The sequence below is a fragment of the Malus sylvestris genome, chromosome 11, assembly GCF_916048215.2.
Source record: "Malus sylvestris chromosome 11, drMalSylv7.2, whole genome shotgun sequence".
NCBI classification, from domain to species: Eukaryota; Viridiplantae; Streptophyta; class Magnoliopsida; order Rosales; family Rosaceae; genus Malus; species Malus sylvestris.
Window position 1 is genome coordinate 14,213,033 of NC_062270.1, and position 15,911 is coordinate 14,228,943.

At 38.0% G+C, this 15,911-nt stretch overlaps 1 protein-coding gene and 2 long non-coding RNA genes across 3 annotated transcripts in view; all 3 read right to left on the reverse strand.

Moving 5' to 3' along the window:
• The window catches only part of LOC126590938 (uncharacterized), a 94,234-nt gene that overhangs the window by 68,591 nt on the left and 9,732 nt on the right, over positions 1 to 15,911 (reverse strand). The gene's annotated exons all lie outside the window — the stretch shown is intronic.
• Positions 775 to 9,104, reverse strand: LOC126590931 (DDT domain-containing protein PTM-like). Its single transcript, XM_050256448.1, has 10 exons — positions 8,869 to 9,104; positions 7,733 to 8,710; positions 6,808 to 7,485; positions 5,423 to 6,560; positions 4,195 to 4,480; positions 3,933 to 4,057; positions 3,087 to 3,553; positions 2,965 to 2,993; positions 2,272 to 2,757; positions 775 to 2,168 (listed from the first exon to the last, which is right to left on the reverse strand). The coding sequence occupies exons 2-10, from the start codon at positions 8,551 to 8,553 to the stop codon at positions 1,234 to 1,236; spliced, it is 4,965 nt and encodes a 1,654-aa protein (XP_050112405.1). The 5' UTR covers positions 8,554 to 8,710; positions 8,869 to 9,104; the 3' UTR covers positions 775 to 1,233.
• Positions 14,964 to 15,702, reverse strand: LOC126590937 (uncharacterized). The gene is made up of 3 exons (XR_007612204.1): positions 15,471 to 15,702; positions 15,170 to 15,242; positions 14,964 to 15,010 (listed from the first exon to the last, which is right to left on the reverse strand). It is a non-coding gene; the product is annotated as an uncharacterized LOC126590937 (long non-coding RNA).

Sequence of the window (15,911 nt, forward strand, 5' to 3'; positions counted from 1 at the left end):
TGCCACGTAGGACAACGTGGGTCCCAATGTGTTGCACAGTGGGAAGGGAGCTTTTATGCAACCTTAAAACAGGAGGAGCGAAAGACCGGCCGGTTCTCATTTGGTGGCTGCTCAAACAAAGACCAACGAAATATAATTGAGAATTTTCAACACATAATATCCCTCGAATAATCTACAACTCTAGTAAGTGAGAATTTTCAACACATTGCATAACCAACACTTGAATTACCAATTTACCAGAACCTCAGAAGTTAGCAAAATAATGGATCACAAAAAATTACGTAGACGGATAAAAATTCAATCCATGAGCATTACAAAGCCATGTGAGGAGGATTAGCAAAACCATTCTCTAGAAGGTTTCATTTGTAAATTTCTCGTACATGCCTTTCTAATTTTAGTGATCCATTTCTTGCAACTCGAGCTCAATTCCTTGGAACTTGAAAATCCCTTTAACGAAATGTAGACAGATTCTATCCCTTTGGAAATGTGTCAAACTAAATAACATCATTAAATCGGTGAAGACACAATTCAAAGTTATTGTTTGATGGGTTGAAGAGTGTCACGGATAGATTACGCTCCTGACTTGAGTCCATAATATATAGGGATTCCTAGCCTTAAGAGTAGTGAGTTATGTCTTGACACGCTGAAAAATCTCTAGTGTTCTCACGCCACTTATTATACTGAGCGTCGATCGAGGTACTGGATTACATTTCAGAAAAACACGATAACTTGCACGGGAAGTCACTCATTGGCATAATCAACATTCCACAACATAAAAAAATACTCATTACGACCTGATTTCATAACATGAAAAATTGTGGTCTGAATTCATTTACACAAGCAATTTAATCAGATAAGCCCCAAAAACCTGCTTATCGTCTGAACTCTTTGTTCAGACCCAAAAAATACGAAGGCAGTGAAACAATAAAACCCCATTTTCTGGTTACGGAAAAATTGGACACTTTACAGTAGAGCTCCAAACCCCCGCCCAACCATTTTTTTATTTGGGAAGTCACAATTCAGCTTCCCAAACTTCTCAATGTGACTGAATGTGCTAGAGGCTCAGAAACGCCGGTGGGAAGTAAAGAAAACTGAAATTTCCATATTTGAGTCTCGCCTTCTCAAAAATCAAAAAATTCAACAACCATCAAGAAGTCATTACCTTGCAACTTCTCGTCCAGGAGATCTCCCTCCAAAACAAAGCTTGAAGCCTTAGAAGGATGGCAAAAACAGCTACCGCCACTCTCTGCACTGGCCACACTTCCAGCTTCCATTCGCCGATGATGATTCAATCCAAGGAGAACACTCACTGTGTATCAATAGCCCACAGTTCTGGCAGGAAAGATTGGGTGATGGTTCTTGAAGTGAACATACCTGACATTGCATCATCTCAACTGCAGATTTTACTTCATCACTGAAAGTAGCCATGTTATATTGATCAAGGCCTCCATCCTGGAAAACTGTATATTGGTTTTCCAGATTTCCAGATTCGTCTACAAGTGCTTGGAATCCATCAAACTGGTCACCATCATCAGGTGCCAGCAACTCATTGATAGTGAAGACAGTTTGCGGTTCCATATTCTCGTAGTTTAGATCTTCATAGTCATGCACCATCTCACCTTCAACTCCATTCATGGAGTTATCCCATCCAACATGGGATGGATCAAAGTCCATAGAATTTGACAGGTAATTCGTTTCACCATGTGTAGATATTCCAGGATGAGATATGTTACTCTCATGAAAGGCATCTACATCCTCTTCACGCTTAATACCCCTCCTCACTGGTAATTTCCTAGGCCCTGGCTCAGCAGTATTCCATTGAGCATTAACTTCTGAATCGTAATCTGTAACTAACTCGACTTTAGCGAGAGAAAAGAGAAGAGGATCACCATCCTGCATGGGCACTTCCTCCATGGGAAATATTGGAGTAGCAGGTTCGCAGACTTTAGAATCAGATATGGTAATGGTTGCAGAATCAGAGTCTTCTCCAACTGTTTCTTGCTTTGGACGCCTAGTGTGAACCTTCTTGTTCTCTTGCGTCTTTATGTTTGTAGGATCAGTGTAAGGACACACAGGTGATTTTATCCTCCGACACTTGCAACACTTGAAACCAGCCACTTCAGAAATCTTTGACTCGTCAAGCTCAACAGCTTCAGCATGGTACCAATCTGCATCACCACAAACACAATCAATCTTAGACACACACACAGGTGGTACGAGAGAGAGAGAGAGAGAGAGAGCCAAAAATTCCACTTGTGGGAGCACACTTACTTTTGCAAGTTTCGCAGCATATATACATCAGATCTGACTGATATGCCATATGGCACAGGTGACAAACAGGATACAACCCATGCACTTCTGAACCATCCGCAAGAAGTATATTATTAAGCCGGAAATCAGTGTCAGTTTCAGGGCCCCCCTTCTTCTTCCATATAATACCCCAAGAACGAATGCCGTGACGATTTTTTGCTGCCAAAGCAGAGTCTGAAGTTGCCTGTTTCTTCTCAGAACGAGTCCCCTGCCCTCTGACATGTGTTACTGGTTGATTGTAGTTTTTAGGCCTTGCAACACTGGTGACTGTCATGGGAGTTCGATATTCCTGCATTTGCAAGTGCAAAGGACTAGTTGGAGACTCCTTCAAGTTTTCATTTTTAATGAGAGCCCTTGCATGGTAGCACTGCTTGCAAGTGATCAAAAACTCAACTTCTTCTTTCGTAGAAACTGTTGAACTTATGGTACAGTCCTCATGACAATAACCTGACAAAAATATAGAAGAAATTGCAAACATTGATGAATAAATTTTACACCTTTAAGATGTTGGTATTTGATCATATAGTTAGCAAATCGTGCATTTTAAAAAAAGTTGGTAGTTACTTAGCCACTCATGCATAATTCACATTTTTAAGAGATTCCTAATTAAAACACTGCACTCGTAAAGGCCAAAAGAAGGTTCTGTCAATGTACCTTGACAGGCACAGCACTTGACCGCATTCCTGAATTACAACAGAGAAATAATGACTCAGTTTTTGACATAGCAGTATAGACAACTTAACAATTGAAAAGAATAAATTGTACGAAGTAATTACCGCATTAAAACATTCAGTTGACATGAAGAGCAGGAACACAAGTCCAGATTATCTCTCTTACACACAAGATAGAAAAATATATCCCTGCGGGGAACCTTCCACTGCTGTTTCTGTAACTTGCGGAACATATTCAAAGGCTGCTCAGCTGATGGCAAAAGAGCTTTGCCCAACCTTTCTTCATATTCTTTAATCAAATATAAAGGAATGCGCAGTTCAGGAAACCAAAACTTGTTATATCCATCTTGACTTTCCTCTGTTTCAATGATACTCTTCATTACACGGTTAGGCAGATGCTTTTGACCACCGAAATCAACCCCATATATGCTACTGTTCTTCACAAATTTTTTATCACATATATTTGCATTTCTAAAAACAGAAGCTTCTGTCTCCACACCCTTCCCATCAGGGAGGTTCTGCTCAGGACGAACAAGATCACTCCATCTCAGGTGACAATCCAAATATCTGACCTGGTGAAATATTACAGTTGAAGTTTCTTAACAACATACCTCACGAGGTAACTTATAGCATGTTTGGATGTGCTTTTACAATGACTAAAAGCGCTTTTGGTGAAAATGTTTTTAGAACCAATCTTTAGTAAAGATGAAAGTAAATCCTGAAAAAGCACTTAAAAATGCTTTCTTGAAGAAGCACATAACTGTCGCTTCTTGCAGAAACCACTTCAAGTGCTTTTGGAACCCAAAATCATTTTTTCTAAAAGCGCTTTCAGTCATTTTAAAAGCACATCCAAACAAGCCCTTAATATGCGGCCAGGCCAAGAGATATATAAAGAAAGCGAGAGGGGTGAACAGAGCAAGGAATTTAGGTATTTGCAAGTTAATAACAAACCTGAAGCGCAAGCTGTGATGCATTCTTACTCATTTCAACTGCAGTCCTCCATACTGATTGTCTGCTTCTTTTTGGAATCTCAGAACCATCAGCATAAGATATACCAGAAATTTTCTTCCAACCACCTAACGGACCACAAAAAAGCCATTAGTACACATCCCTACCCCTCCCAACAGCGCTGGAAATGAAAACCTTCAATAGTTCAAAGATATCATACAGGGAAAAACAGATAGTTTTGCAGAAAGGCAAAGACAGAAGTTACCTTGGCGAGCTGCTTTTTTAACCAAAGAACGAGATAAAATTGCTCTCTGAAATATAAGCTTTGATAGCTTCCCACCTTGCCACCAGACGAAACTCTGGTCATGGCAATCATCATCTTTATCATCATGAATTGCATTCTGCTTCCTGCCCCTCCTGTTTGGTCCGTGTTTTTGTGTTGTACCAACAGAGCAAGTTGGACTTTGAATCATGGAAGAATCAACCAACCAATCATCCACAAGCTTTATCCACTCCCCAGACAGAGCAATGGTTCGTATATTTGCCTCAAGCTGCAGATAAGAGACGGATCATCCATCAGAACATATACATAGACATGAAAATATATATCACAAAATAATTCACCCATTTATAGGATATATGAGGCTAATAAACCACAGGTCACAATTTAGGGGAGAACCTACCAAGGCATCTTATGGAACTTTGAGCAACACATACACACACACTGCTGCTATAAATATTGTATAAAAACTAACGAAAAGCAGAAGTAGGCACTATACTGCAACCAAAGTAGTAGAAAAATACAAGAGGCTTATTTCACTAAAATCTTCCCGTGCAGATTCAGGAGCATAACTAAAACGTTTTCACAAATGCTAGAATAGTAAAGTGATTGCACTTGTATTGCACTGATTCCTACTAAATTTGTATAACTTGGCTGGCATTGGTCTCTCTCACATCTCTCTAATCCTTACTGGCCAGGTAAAAAAGAAAAAAAATCTTATATATGACCAAAAGACAAGCAGAATGAAACTGATCAATGAAATTGAAAATTTAAATGGCAAACTTCTTCAAGGTTAATTGCATAATTGCCAATTAGTAAGAATTTCAAAATCTCATGCTTTCAGTATATCTACTGAACTTAAAAGTTCAGATTGAAACTCAAACCAGATCGCAAAAGTTAGACATACATGGAAATAATTGTCCCTATAATCCTGCAACAAATTTTCCTAATAAGTGGTTTAAAATTGGTCCTCTGATTTCAGTAGTCCATTTAACCTATCCAAATTCATTTTAGGCATCACTTGTCAGTAATTGACATAAGAAGCTAATGATGAGGGGCATATCATAAACAGTACCATTGGGTTTCATGTGGTGGAGCTCATGGAGGATAGAAACTAAGGCCCCTTTCACTAACCGCTACTGCCTAGTAGAAAAGTACTGGACCAACTAAAATCTACACAAAAAAACCAGACACTAGGATATTAAAAACTTACTTCAAGCAATAGAGCTTTTATTGCACTGAAAGTTGATCCTTGATAAATTTGTTTGCGCCACTGGTTTCTATAATTTTCATTGACAAATGGTCCAGTTACTAGGCCACGTAAACTCTCCTCCATGTACAATACATATGTTGCAATGCTTACAATATTCCCCTCCCCATTCTTTATAGGACCCAGGCTGGCAAGGGTCTTCATAGTACCTTTGGTGGCACTCAAAGCAGCATGATTTAGCATACATCCTCTCTTGCTTGAAACTGAAGCCTTACAAGAAAGACACCAACCACATCTCTCCCTTGGAACCTCCACAAGCTTCTTTTCAGAACTTGGCCAAAAGAAACGTGAAGCTGTTAATGAGAAGGCTTTTGTTTGCAATGAAATGTTTGCAGATGCAGCTTTCCTGGGATTGCCTAAAGCATGACTATCTGAGACCCGAGTTTCTTCTGATGATATTGCAGCAAGTTTGGAAGCAGCAGATGCAGCAAACTCCCCGTGCATATAGTAATTTATGTATGCCTGAGGTTTATAAAAAGCCCCCATGCATGCATGCTCATTGTGACAATTGTTGATGTTCCCTGAGGTGCATGTACTACGAGGTATTGCAACTGAGCTTTGGTGGGTCAGATGAGATGGATCAGCCAGCTGGCTACCAGTAGCAGTTGGTAAAGAGAATTCCATTTTCTGCCTTGTACGTATCTTGATAATCAAAGGCCGGCGCTCCTGTGGTGTACTGACCCCATTGCTCTGAGAATTAGGAAGGTCAACTTGAATCTTATCAGAGACATTGAGAGATGAAGCTGCCATGTAACCTAAGTTGGTTTCACTTACACTAGTCACGTGATTCTCAGCCTTAATTGGAGTTGTAACTGTATGATTTTCCTTTCCAGGCAAAGGAAGTGACTGCATAGAAGATTTTGCACCTTCCTTTGTATTTTCCAATGGAATTTCTGTTTCAGTCACTTGTGGAAGAGAGAAGACACTTTCTGGGATACTCCAATATTGTAAAATTGCCTTGCAGACCTCTGAGTATAAAGCTGTATGTTGGCCAGATGAATGTAAAACTTTAAGGGCTTTTGGAATGTCATTCCGATTGTAATATCTAATACATGGTTCTGTGTTGATAGTTGCCTTGAGCCTGCAAAAATCATGCCAGGAGATTAAAAACCGGATAGGTTGAGTGACATTCCAAATGAATGAGTAGACATTAAGAGCAAGACATATAGACAGAACTAAAGAAAAAAAATCAAAGTCTGAGGCAGAGATGGAGGCATGTCCACAAACCAATAAGAATGATTTTTTTGGAAAAAGGGTTCATCAGTAATTAAAATACGTAGCAAACACAACAATGGGGGAACTAAAAACAAAAGATGTTGAAAACATACACCAGTAAGTGGTTGCAAGTACCCATGAAGATGTGCTCGTAGGAATCGATGCCAAATATTTGTGCTCCTTTAACGGATGTTCCCATCGTAATTGGTGGCCCAATCTTATTAATTGTGCACTCAGGACAATACCAGGACCCTTCCGGTATAGACAATTTCATAACACCTATACACCTCGTGTGATAAGCAGAAGGACACCCATCACAGCAAAGCAAGGTTCCATCCATGCCACAAAGCCGACATTCATCAGAGTTACGATCTACATCATCCACGTCCTCTTTCACACCTTTGGAACTAAATGAATTTGCATTACCAGATGGCCGATTAATTTCCACCTCTTCTCTGTCCTTCCAGGCAGAAGTTTTGGAACATCTCGGATGGACCCTTCTTGGCCCACTTACAAGAGGATTAGTCACTTCTGCATCACAATCTATTCCGACTTCTGATTCTTCACGCATGTCTAATTCATCTCTCAGATCTTTAGCATCTAAGACATCATCGCAAAGGATTTGCAAATTAATTAACTTTCTACCAACTGATAATAGATAATACTCCTTGTCCAAAACCTCATTATAAAAGCCTTTCCACTCTGGTCCTTTTGCATATCCCATAATTGTCAAATACTGGACCAAGTAAACAGGCCAAGTCAATGTATCAATCAAGTTCCAATCAATGCACCTGCAAATAAATTGTAAACATAATCCCAAAAGTTTAGTAATGGAATGGTAAATACAAACATCAGATATATCTATATAGAAAAATACTTTACTGCAATTATTTTTCTGTTTTTAAAACATAGTACAAGAAGGGAAACTCGGTTAACACCATATGCAGTATGCACTTGAAGCTAATATGGCTCCTTCAATATAATGATATTGTAAAAGATCCAATCAACTAATGCACTGAGAGTTGTATGTATATGTACCTCAAACATTTTTGTGCTACCTCTGAGCCATCAGATGAGAGTGTTTCAAGATGACCCCTCAAGGCACGCAGCAAAGCAACATGAATTGCATCCAACAATGTGTTTGGAGCACGGCAATTAAGCGACCCCACAAAATCATCCAATGTAAATGGGTTCAAGAACAGGGAGATGCTAAATGATCGCAAGAAACCATACACGGAGAAAAGATGTGAAACATATTGCTCTGGCACGCCTATGGTTCCTGAAGAAGGCGGCAACTGTGGCGGTGGGACAGACGGTGGCTCATCACCAAAACCCATATCCTTATCCCTTGCATACTCACTCGAATCACTAGACGAATCATCACCACCTTCAATTTGAATCTCATCACTTTCGATCTTTACTCCACCGCCCAACTCACCGAATGCAGGTGAATCAATCCTATCCACCTCATGGGCTGATTTTGTCACATTCTTATCCAACCCAGCTGCAGTTTCCCTACTCAATTTCGACACCAAATCATCTAACTTCTTCCTCCTAACGCTCAAACCAGTGTCAAGATCATCATCACGAACAAGGATGCCACGAATCTCACCACTCTCCAAGTCCTCGCAATCGCCATCTTCGTAATTAACTCTGTACAACCCGGCATCGTAATACACAACTTTCCCAAGAAAAATCCCACTCCTCCCGAAGTCTTTCAACACATATCTACCCACCAACACAATCGACCTTGTCTCAACAACCCGTTTCTTAGCTTCAGGACCCGATTTCCGGTCCTTTTCATCCTCCGCTTTATGCTTCCTAGGGCGACCCCTTTTTTTAACTACCGGATTGTCCATTTAGCCAATCCGATCGGATTCCAACCCGAAATCAAGCCGCCACAAAAACCCTAAGCTTTTTACCCAAAATTAAAGCCCTTCTCCTATCCCTAAGCAGTAAGATAGGGATAATACTTCATCTAAAATGCTGCAAAATCCAGGTGGGTTCGGGCAGATCCTGTCGAACCAAAATACAAAACAATCGAGGAGTGAATCTAAAATTGTTCGAACTAAATTCCAATAAAAATAGCATTCAGATTCAAAAAATTGTGCTTTTTTTTTTTTTTGTGCTTCTGATTGAGAAAGGGAATAAATATATATGTGCAACTGCGGTACCTAGTTAGGGTTTGATAACCGCCATTAGAGACGCCTCTGGGAGCTTTGCGAGAGCGCCAAAGAGAGAGCGCCGCAGAGAGAGAGAGAGAGAGAGAGAAAAGCCCTATTGGGAGAAAACAACCGCCTCTCCCCCCTATCCCTGCCCGAGTTAAATTGTCACGCGTGCGGGATATCCATGACTCGGAACTCAGTTTCTTCACGAGTCGCCAGTTTGAACTCGGACGAGTTGGGGTTATTGAATTTTTTCGTGGCGCAAATTATTGCGGCGCATGTTTACCAAAATTGAAATAAATACGTATCGGCAGGCTTTTTTTTTTTTTTAGAACCTTAACGAAAAGTTTTTGGTACTGTTTATTTTAACGAAAAATCATATTTTTACACTAAAAAATCAATCCTGGTACTATTCACTTTACCCTTTATTTTGTCCTTATCATTAAAACTCAAAATTTTCAAACTCTTTTCATTAGTTTTCCTGTTTTTTTTTTGTGTTGCGGCTCTATGATACTCTGCGGGCCCACTTTTTTTTATAACAAAAGTAAGATCCGTTTTTCCATTTAGGAATTTTTTTATAGTTTGTAGCATTTTGTCACCTAATATTACGATCTAATAATTATATTTTTCTTTATTTATAATTGAAATTTCTTATATTCGATTCTCGCTAAATACGAACTTGGACACATTATTGCTAGCTCATTGTGAGTCTAAGACCTCTCACAATGGGCTAGCATTTTGTCATTTTAGACTAGGGGGTGTTGGAATGTTGAAATTTTTTATAAGAATTTATAGAAGTAAGGGTATTTAATCAAAATTTAAAAGGAGTTATTTAAGTTTTAGAATTTTGAATGTGTCCAATCATGATTTTATAAAAGTCATGGTGTACTTAATAAAGATTTGATTTTAAAAGGAATTTGAAAATGAAGAATTTATATGGATTTAGAAGGTTTAACAAAACATGCCTCTCTCCCTAGGGTTTATAGGAAATTCACAGTCTATCAAAATCAAAACTTCATGAAATTTCATAGATTGTAAATGAATTAAAAAATTTTAAAATCTCAATTGAATACAAGCTCTAATGAAAAATAAAATAATATGTTCATTTGAGTGAGTGTGATACACCCAGCTTGGCGTTACAAATTCAACCACAATATGAACTTTATAAAATATTATATGCATACAATTACCATTGCATCGAATGTCTTGTTTTCGACTCTTTCACCTCCTAATATCACTTGTAACAAACACACACAAATCATTAAATAATATGTTCTTTTTAATAAAAAATTATTTTGCGCTTCAAACTGTCTATAACTAGAAAGGAAAATACATTTGTAACGAGTGTAAAATGAAATTTTTGAAATTCTAATAACAGTTCTCTGAATAATGTCCAAGTAAATGAAGTGAAATATTAAGAAATATTGTACCAAAAATATAAAATATTACAACTCCATGGAAAATTCCACTTTTATGCCTTTCTCTATTCAAAAATCTATGTCGAGATTTGCAAATTACTATTTCTATAGAAACAGTACAAACCAAAACTTGTATTTTTGTATTGGCCCCACCACCCAAGACCTAGGCAGCCTATGAGTGTTGATTTTTCCACGTGTCAGCTAATTCAAACGGATTGTAACAATAGATACTTGTATCCGTACCCAATCCATTCCCCAGCATAACTGCTTAGGCGTAATACATATCAGAAAAGTTGAAAACCCAAAATATTTGCGTACGCGTAGGGTTGACTCAGTCAAAGTAGCGGTGAGTTAACTCAGTAAATTAATCCGACCAGAGGGAATCTTTAAAAGTGGCCGTGTAGGCATAATGGCACACATTTTCGTTATTTTCCGTTCACTGCTATGCTGAGGAACAAAAAGACACATTATCCAGCAAAATGGCGGGAAAATTTCCCCTTGTAGAATTCCCCGCCAAAGTTCTTTAAAGTTTCAAATAAATAAATGGTATTTCAAATGTAATTGGTACAGGACACAAAATCAAATGTAAAAGTTTAGCATATATGTATCCAATTTTATCCTATCAATGGTTTGGCTTCCTAACTTTAAATATATTTGTTTGGACCTGATTTTGCACGCACTCAATTTATATACTCTAAGTTGTTGGATAATATAGATATTAAGGATAATGATTAGTTTCCGGATAAAGTTTGAATCAATCACATAATCAATTTAGGTTTGGAGTCCTAGTCGAAGATGGTAAGACTTGGCGGCCATAGAGTTTCGGCTGAGAATTTTTTTTGAGTATATTCAGAGAGTACACCGAAGAGTTGGAATATTATCAGAATTTTACAACTCAACAGAGAGTATGCCAAAGAGTTGGAATATTATTAGAATTTTACAACTCAACAGACTTGGCCATCACGAAATTCATGCCTATAAATATGAGGGTTTGCAACGTAAAGAGCCATTTTACCTCAACAAAACAACTCAAAACACCCCACGTGAAACCCTTGTCACAATCCAAAGAAAAAAACAAAATATCCTAACCCCCTCTTGTCAACATATATTTTGTTTGGATAAGTAAACAACATTGTGTTTACAACTAGCGACACCTTCAATTCAGATACGTAAACAACAATGGAGCCATAGAACCAGACGATTTAGGAGTACCTTCAAACAACATTGCGTCTGGTCGGTTGGTTATCTATCTAGGTCTCGATTGGTGAAGAGTTCTTAATTCTTTCACCTAAAGAAGTCATTTAATTAGCCCCGGGGAAGTGAGGTGTTCTATGATTGATTACTCTCAGGTGCATTTCATAGTTCAACATTCAGATGATCGAACCACGTTCATTATAAAAGACACTTATTTTCTTTGAGTATCTTTGCCTAACAGCTTGATACCAATAAGGCGCACTTATATTCTCATGAATATAGTTGAAGTGACCGAACCCAGAGCACAAGATCCTGGACTTCATAGTGAATTAAGCAACCTTATCTTCAAGTTTTAGAACTTTAGATCGAGAAGTGTTCCTTCCTCTGTTGTAGTTTCTCAAGTGCAGAAGTTAGCAGTGCATTCGACACAATCATCCCCACATTATTCTACTAGCCTGACCGAGCCCGGTCACGAGTTGGTACGGCCACATTCATTAGAAGTAGGGATGACATTTCAAACTGTTAAACCTGATAACCGTAGATAGCCACCTAAATTGAATAGATTTTGGGATGAAAATTCGTGTATATTTTGGACACAAGGAAAAACCGGAAATGTTATTCGATTATGGTTTCAGATATGGATACCGGGGTCCCCAATCCTTATCCATCCTTGAATCAGACCCAAATATATAAGTATAATATATAATATTCACCGAACCTTTTACCTTGACAATTACAAAATTTGCATTTTGTGGGAAAGTTTAAAAGTTTTGAATAAAAAACAATGAGAATTCAATGGTGTTTATGAGACAGATCAAAGATCAGCCAACATCATCAATATTTTAATTTCAATACTCTAATTTTTAAATTCAATACTCTAATTTATCCTCACAAGTTTTAGAATTATTTGACAATTTGTTTTGTCTTTCTTCTTAGGAATTGTTATTGGCACTCCAAAAATCTCCAAAAATCTCATTTTGCACCCCAATTTTTCTATAATTAGAAAGAAAAATACACTTGTAAGGAGTGTAGAATGAGAATTTTGGAATGCTAATAACAGTTCCCTTCTTATTTAGTGGTTGTTGTATTTGCTTTTGTTATCATTTTCTTTTTTCAGTGGACTAATTTATCATATTTGGCTTATTGGTTGGATGTGGATATTTTGACACACCCCGATCCTAGAATTAAGGCGTGCTGGCCGTCACGTGAGTGTGACGTAACCAAAAGTGCGACGCTGAAGTAATAGATAAGAGAAATACGAAGAAATAAAAACCAAATACTAACAATACTAACCAAGCAACATGCTAGAGTAAGTTTAAGTGTGAAACACACATATTTAGAGCATAAGTACTAGGTGCAGTCAAGTAGGACCATAACTAAGTTACAACACCCGAAGGTGAGTCCTACATTTATGTAGTATGTTAGTACGCCGTGGAAATCCTCGTGGGCCACCAACGCTGCTAACTAGAACCTGGAGGGGCGCAAACCAAAATTGAGTGGGTCAGTAAAACAAAGCTTTTTGAAAACATTTCAATTAATAACATTTCTAACCTCTCGCTGTAAAACCTGTATACTTTCCCAGAAAATAACATAATATACATAAAAATCTTCATATATCTCAAATCACAATTCTTTATCAAAAATCAGAAAGTATGCCATGCTATAAATGTCAATAACAGCAACCGGAGACCCTGCAGTTGGTCATGTACGGTTAATTCTAAAGCTCAATATCCAATCCAACTGGAGTCACCGCAGTGACCTGTACGACTCTACTTTGCACATAAATCGAAACTACCTGAAGTAGTCTGTATGATAAGAAAGGTGTAAGAATACGCTCTAGTGCTTCTCTCATCAACAGCTGTATAATAATCTAAAATCACCTACAGTCGGAACCACTCTATGGTCTGTACGACATGTCGGAACCCTCTCATGGTCTGTACGACATGCACCTACTTGGATCCAAGGTGAACGTGCGGTGCAGGATGAATAATATAAGCACTAACACCAGGGGTGCAGGTTTGAGCTTTCAATACAATTCACATCACAATAAATTACAAGATTAACATAAAACTCACCTGATACTCACCTGTGCGTCCACATCACCATTTAACATATATATGCATCAAATACTAATTCATATAATTCATAATATGCATGCATGACATTTTAAAAACATACTTTCATTTAAATTCAATTTCTGGGAAATTCAGTAGTATATAGGTAATAACAGAAAATAACTGCCCACTCACAGGTAAGTCGAAGGGTCGTAACCCCCGTGACGTCCTTGAATGCGCTCGTCCTCGGGATAGGTATCACCTATATGCGAAACAACTATAAAAATGTTAATTAAAGCACATAACCGACAATTCGAAATAACTTCTCATATGATGCTCAATTTGGGTATATGAATATACCACAGTGACCTACTCAACGTCACGGACGTCGAGGTATCTTTAGAAAAAAATTTTGAGGCCGCACGCGCCCCCACGCGCGTCACCTTCTTCCTCCAGTCGCCGGACTGGTTTTGCCGGTCGCCGGAAAACTGGAGATTTTTCAATCTCCTTGTTCTCTGTCATTCCTCCACCATTTCTTACGTATAATATATCATAATGAAGATCTTGACGAGATGAACACATCCATACCTGCCTTGACCCCCAACTCGTTGGGGATTCACCGGAAAAAGCCTCGAAAGTTCCGGCTGAATTTGAAAAGTTCCGTTCTCAGTCCTCTGACGTCCAAATTCTACCAACGACGTACCCCGAAGCTCGTGAGGACCTCCTTAAGCTCACTGTGAGCTTAAAATTCCCTGAAACACAATGTTTTACGTGTGCATGAACAGTGCCCAATTTCGGAGTTATGGTTTCACGATGATATCGAAGGTCTTAAGTTCTAAAATTAGTATATTTGAACTCAGGGACTCAAGAGGAGTTCGATTCTTACCTTAGAATCTTCGATCTGTGAAGATTTGAGGGCGTTGTTCTTTGTCCGTACGGTTTCAAGATGGAGAGAGTGAGAGAACTGAGAAGGAGGAGAGAGAGAGGGCTCGGGGAAGAGAGAGAGGAGGTGTCCCATGTGTGTGTGTGGTCCATACAAAACAAACCCAATTCCAAAATCCTTTAATCCCTAACCACACAAAATGCATACAAAATAAATCCACTTAATTTATTTTCCAAGAAATTAGGAGAGTATGCATTATTCCAAATAATATGTCACATGTACCTTAGTACCCGTCAAAGGCAATTTCGTCTTTTCACATCAACAATAATGTAATTCCGGGACGGGTTGTGACATATTTAATGACGAAATAAGTTACTATTATCTTATAATGCGTCAATTGAACGAATATATTTTTAGTATTGTTGATGCACAAAACCGGATGTCTTGGAACAACGTAAATCCGACCGTGAATCTGCAAGAAAGTAAATAACACCGATATTATAGACAGATTGAAAAAGAAAAATTGGAGCCAAGAAAAAGGACTTGAAAACTCACAAAAAACCGAAATCTTATAGGAGTCCTCTATTTCCATCATTTTCCTTCTTCAAAATAAAAACAGTAAAACTATAATTTGAGTGTGTACACATATATATATTCGATAAAAATCATAAATAAAAAATTTCAAAACAGTAGCAGAGATAACAAAAATGATAAAAAAAACATAAAAATTATGAATCAAAAGTCTAACACTTTTAACTCACAGGAAACTTTGTAACCAGTTGCAAGTGGCTGCATCCTCGTTGGTGACCAATTGCAAAGTCGCTTTAAAATCAGCTAAATATGCAAATGAATACACATATGGGTCATATATGAAGCTTTGAACTAAAAGTTGGTACTCCTGCTTTACTGGGAAAGAAATAGCAGAGAAACCACAAAATAAAACGTTTAATTTCAAAGTTATTTAAGGTGAATGAAGAAATTAATTTGAATTGAGGTGAAGAAAACACTTGAAACCAAGGGAATCACAGTAAGTGGAAAAGGATTTGGTTGGTGTTTGTTTACCTTGGAATTCCAAAGAGTTTGGAATGGATTAGAAAATGCCGAGTTAGAGTGGGAAGGTGAAACGTTTGCTCCTGCTCTGAGATTGATTTGTGGGTTTCTTTGTGTTCTCAGCGGAAAGCTTTGATTGTCGCAGGGTTTACATACTTCAGATGAATCGACTCCATGGTTGCAGTTTACGAGTTAAGACACATATTGAAACACATAAAGAAATTGATGATAAAAAATGATGGAAGCTGAGATGTGTGAGAAAGAAAAGTGAAAAGTAAAGGAAAACGTGAGAAGAAGTAAAGTCAGAAGACGCCAATTGAGAATATATCGACGCCCATCATTGAAAATGCATTAATAAGCTAAGAATATATGTCAAAACAATATTTGAGCCAACATGTATTTGAAGTGTAATGTTCTAAGATTAGGAATTGTGTAAATGTTTATGTGTAACTA

Excerpts from the sequence above, each read along its gene's own strand:
- LOC126590931 (XM_050256448.1), bottom strand. The coding sequence starts at position 8,553 with ATGGACAATCCGGTAGTTAAAAAAAGGGGTCGCCCTAGGAAGCATAAA. Across the intron at positions 3,554-3,932 it reads CATCACAGCTTGCGCTTCAG|GTCAGATATTTGGATTGTCA; the intron begins GTTTGTTATTAA and ends ATATTTCACCAG. Across the intron at positions 2,994-3,086 it reads CAACTGAATGTTTTAATGCG|GAATGCGGTCAAGTGCTGTG; the intron begins GTAATTACTTCG and ends GTTGTAATTCAG.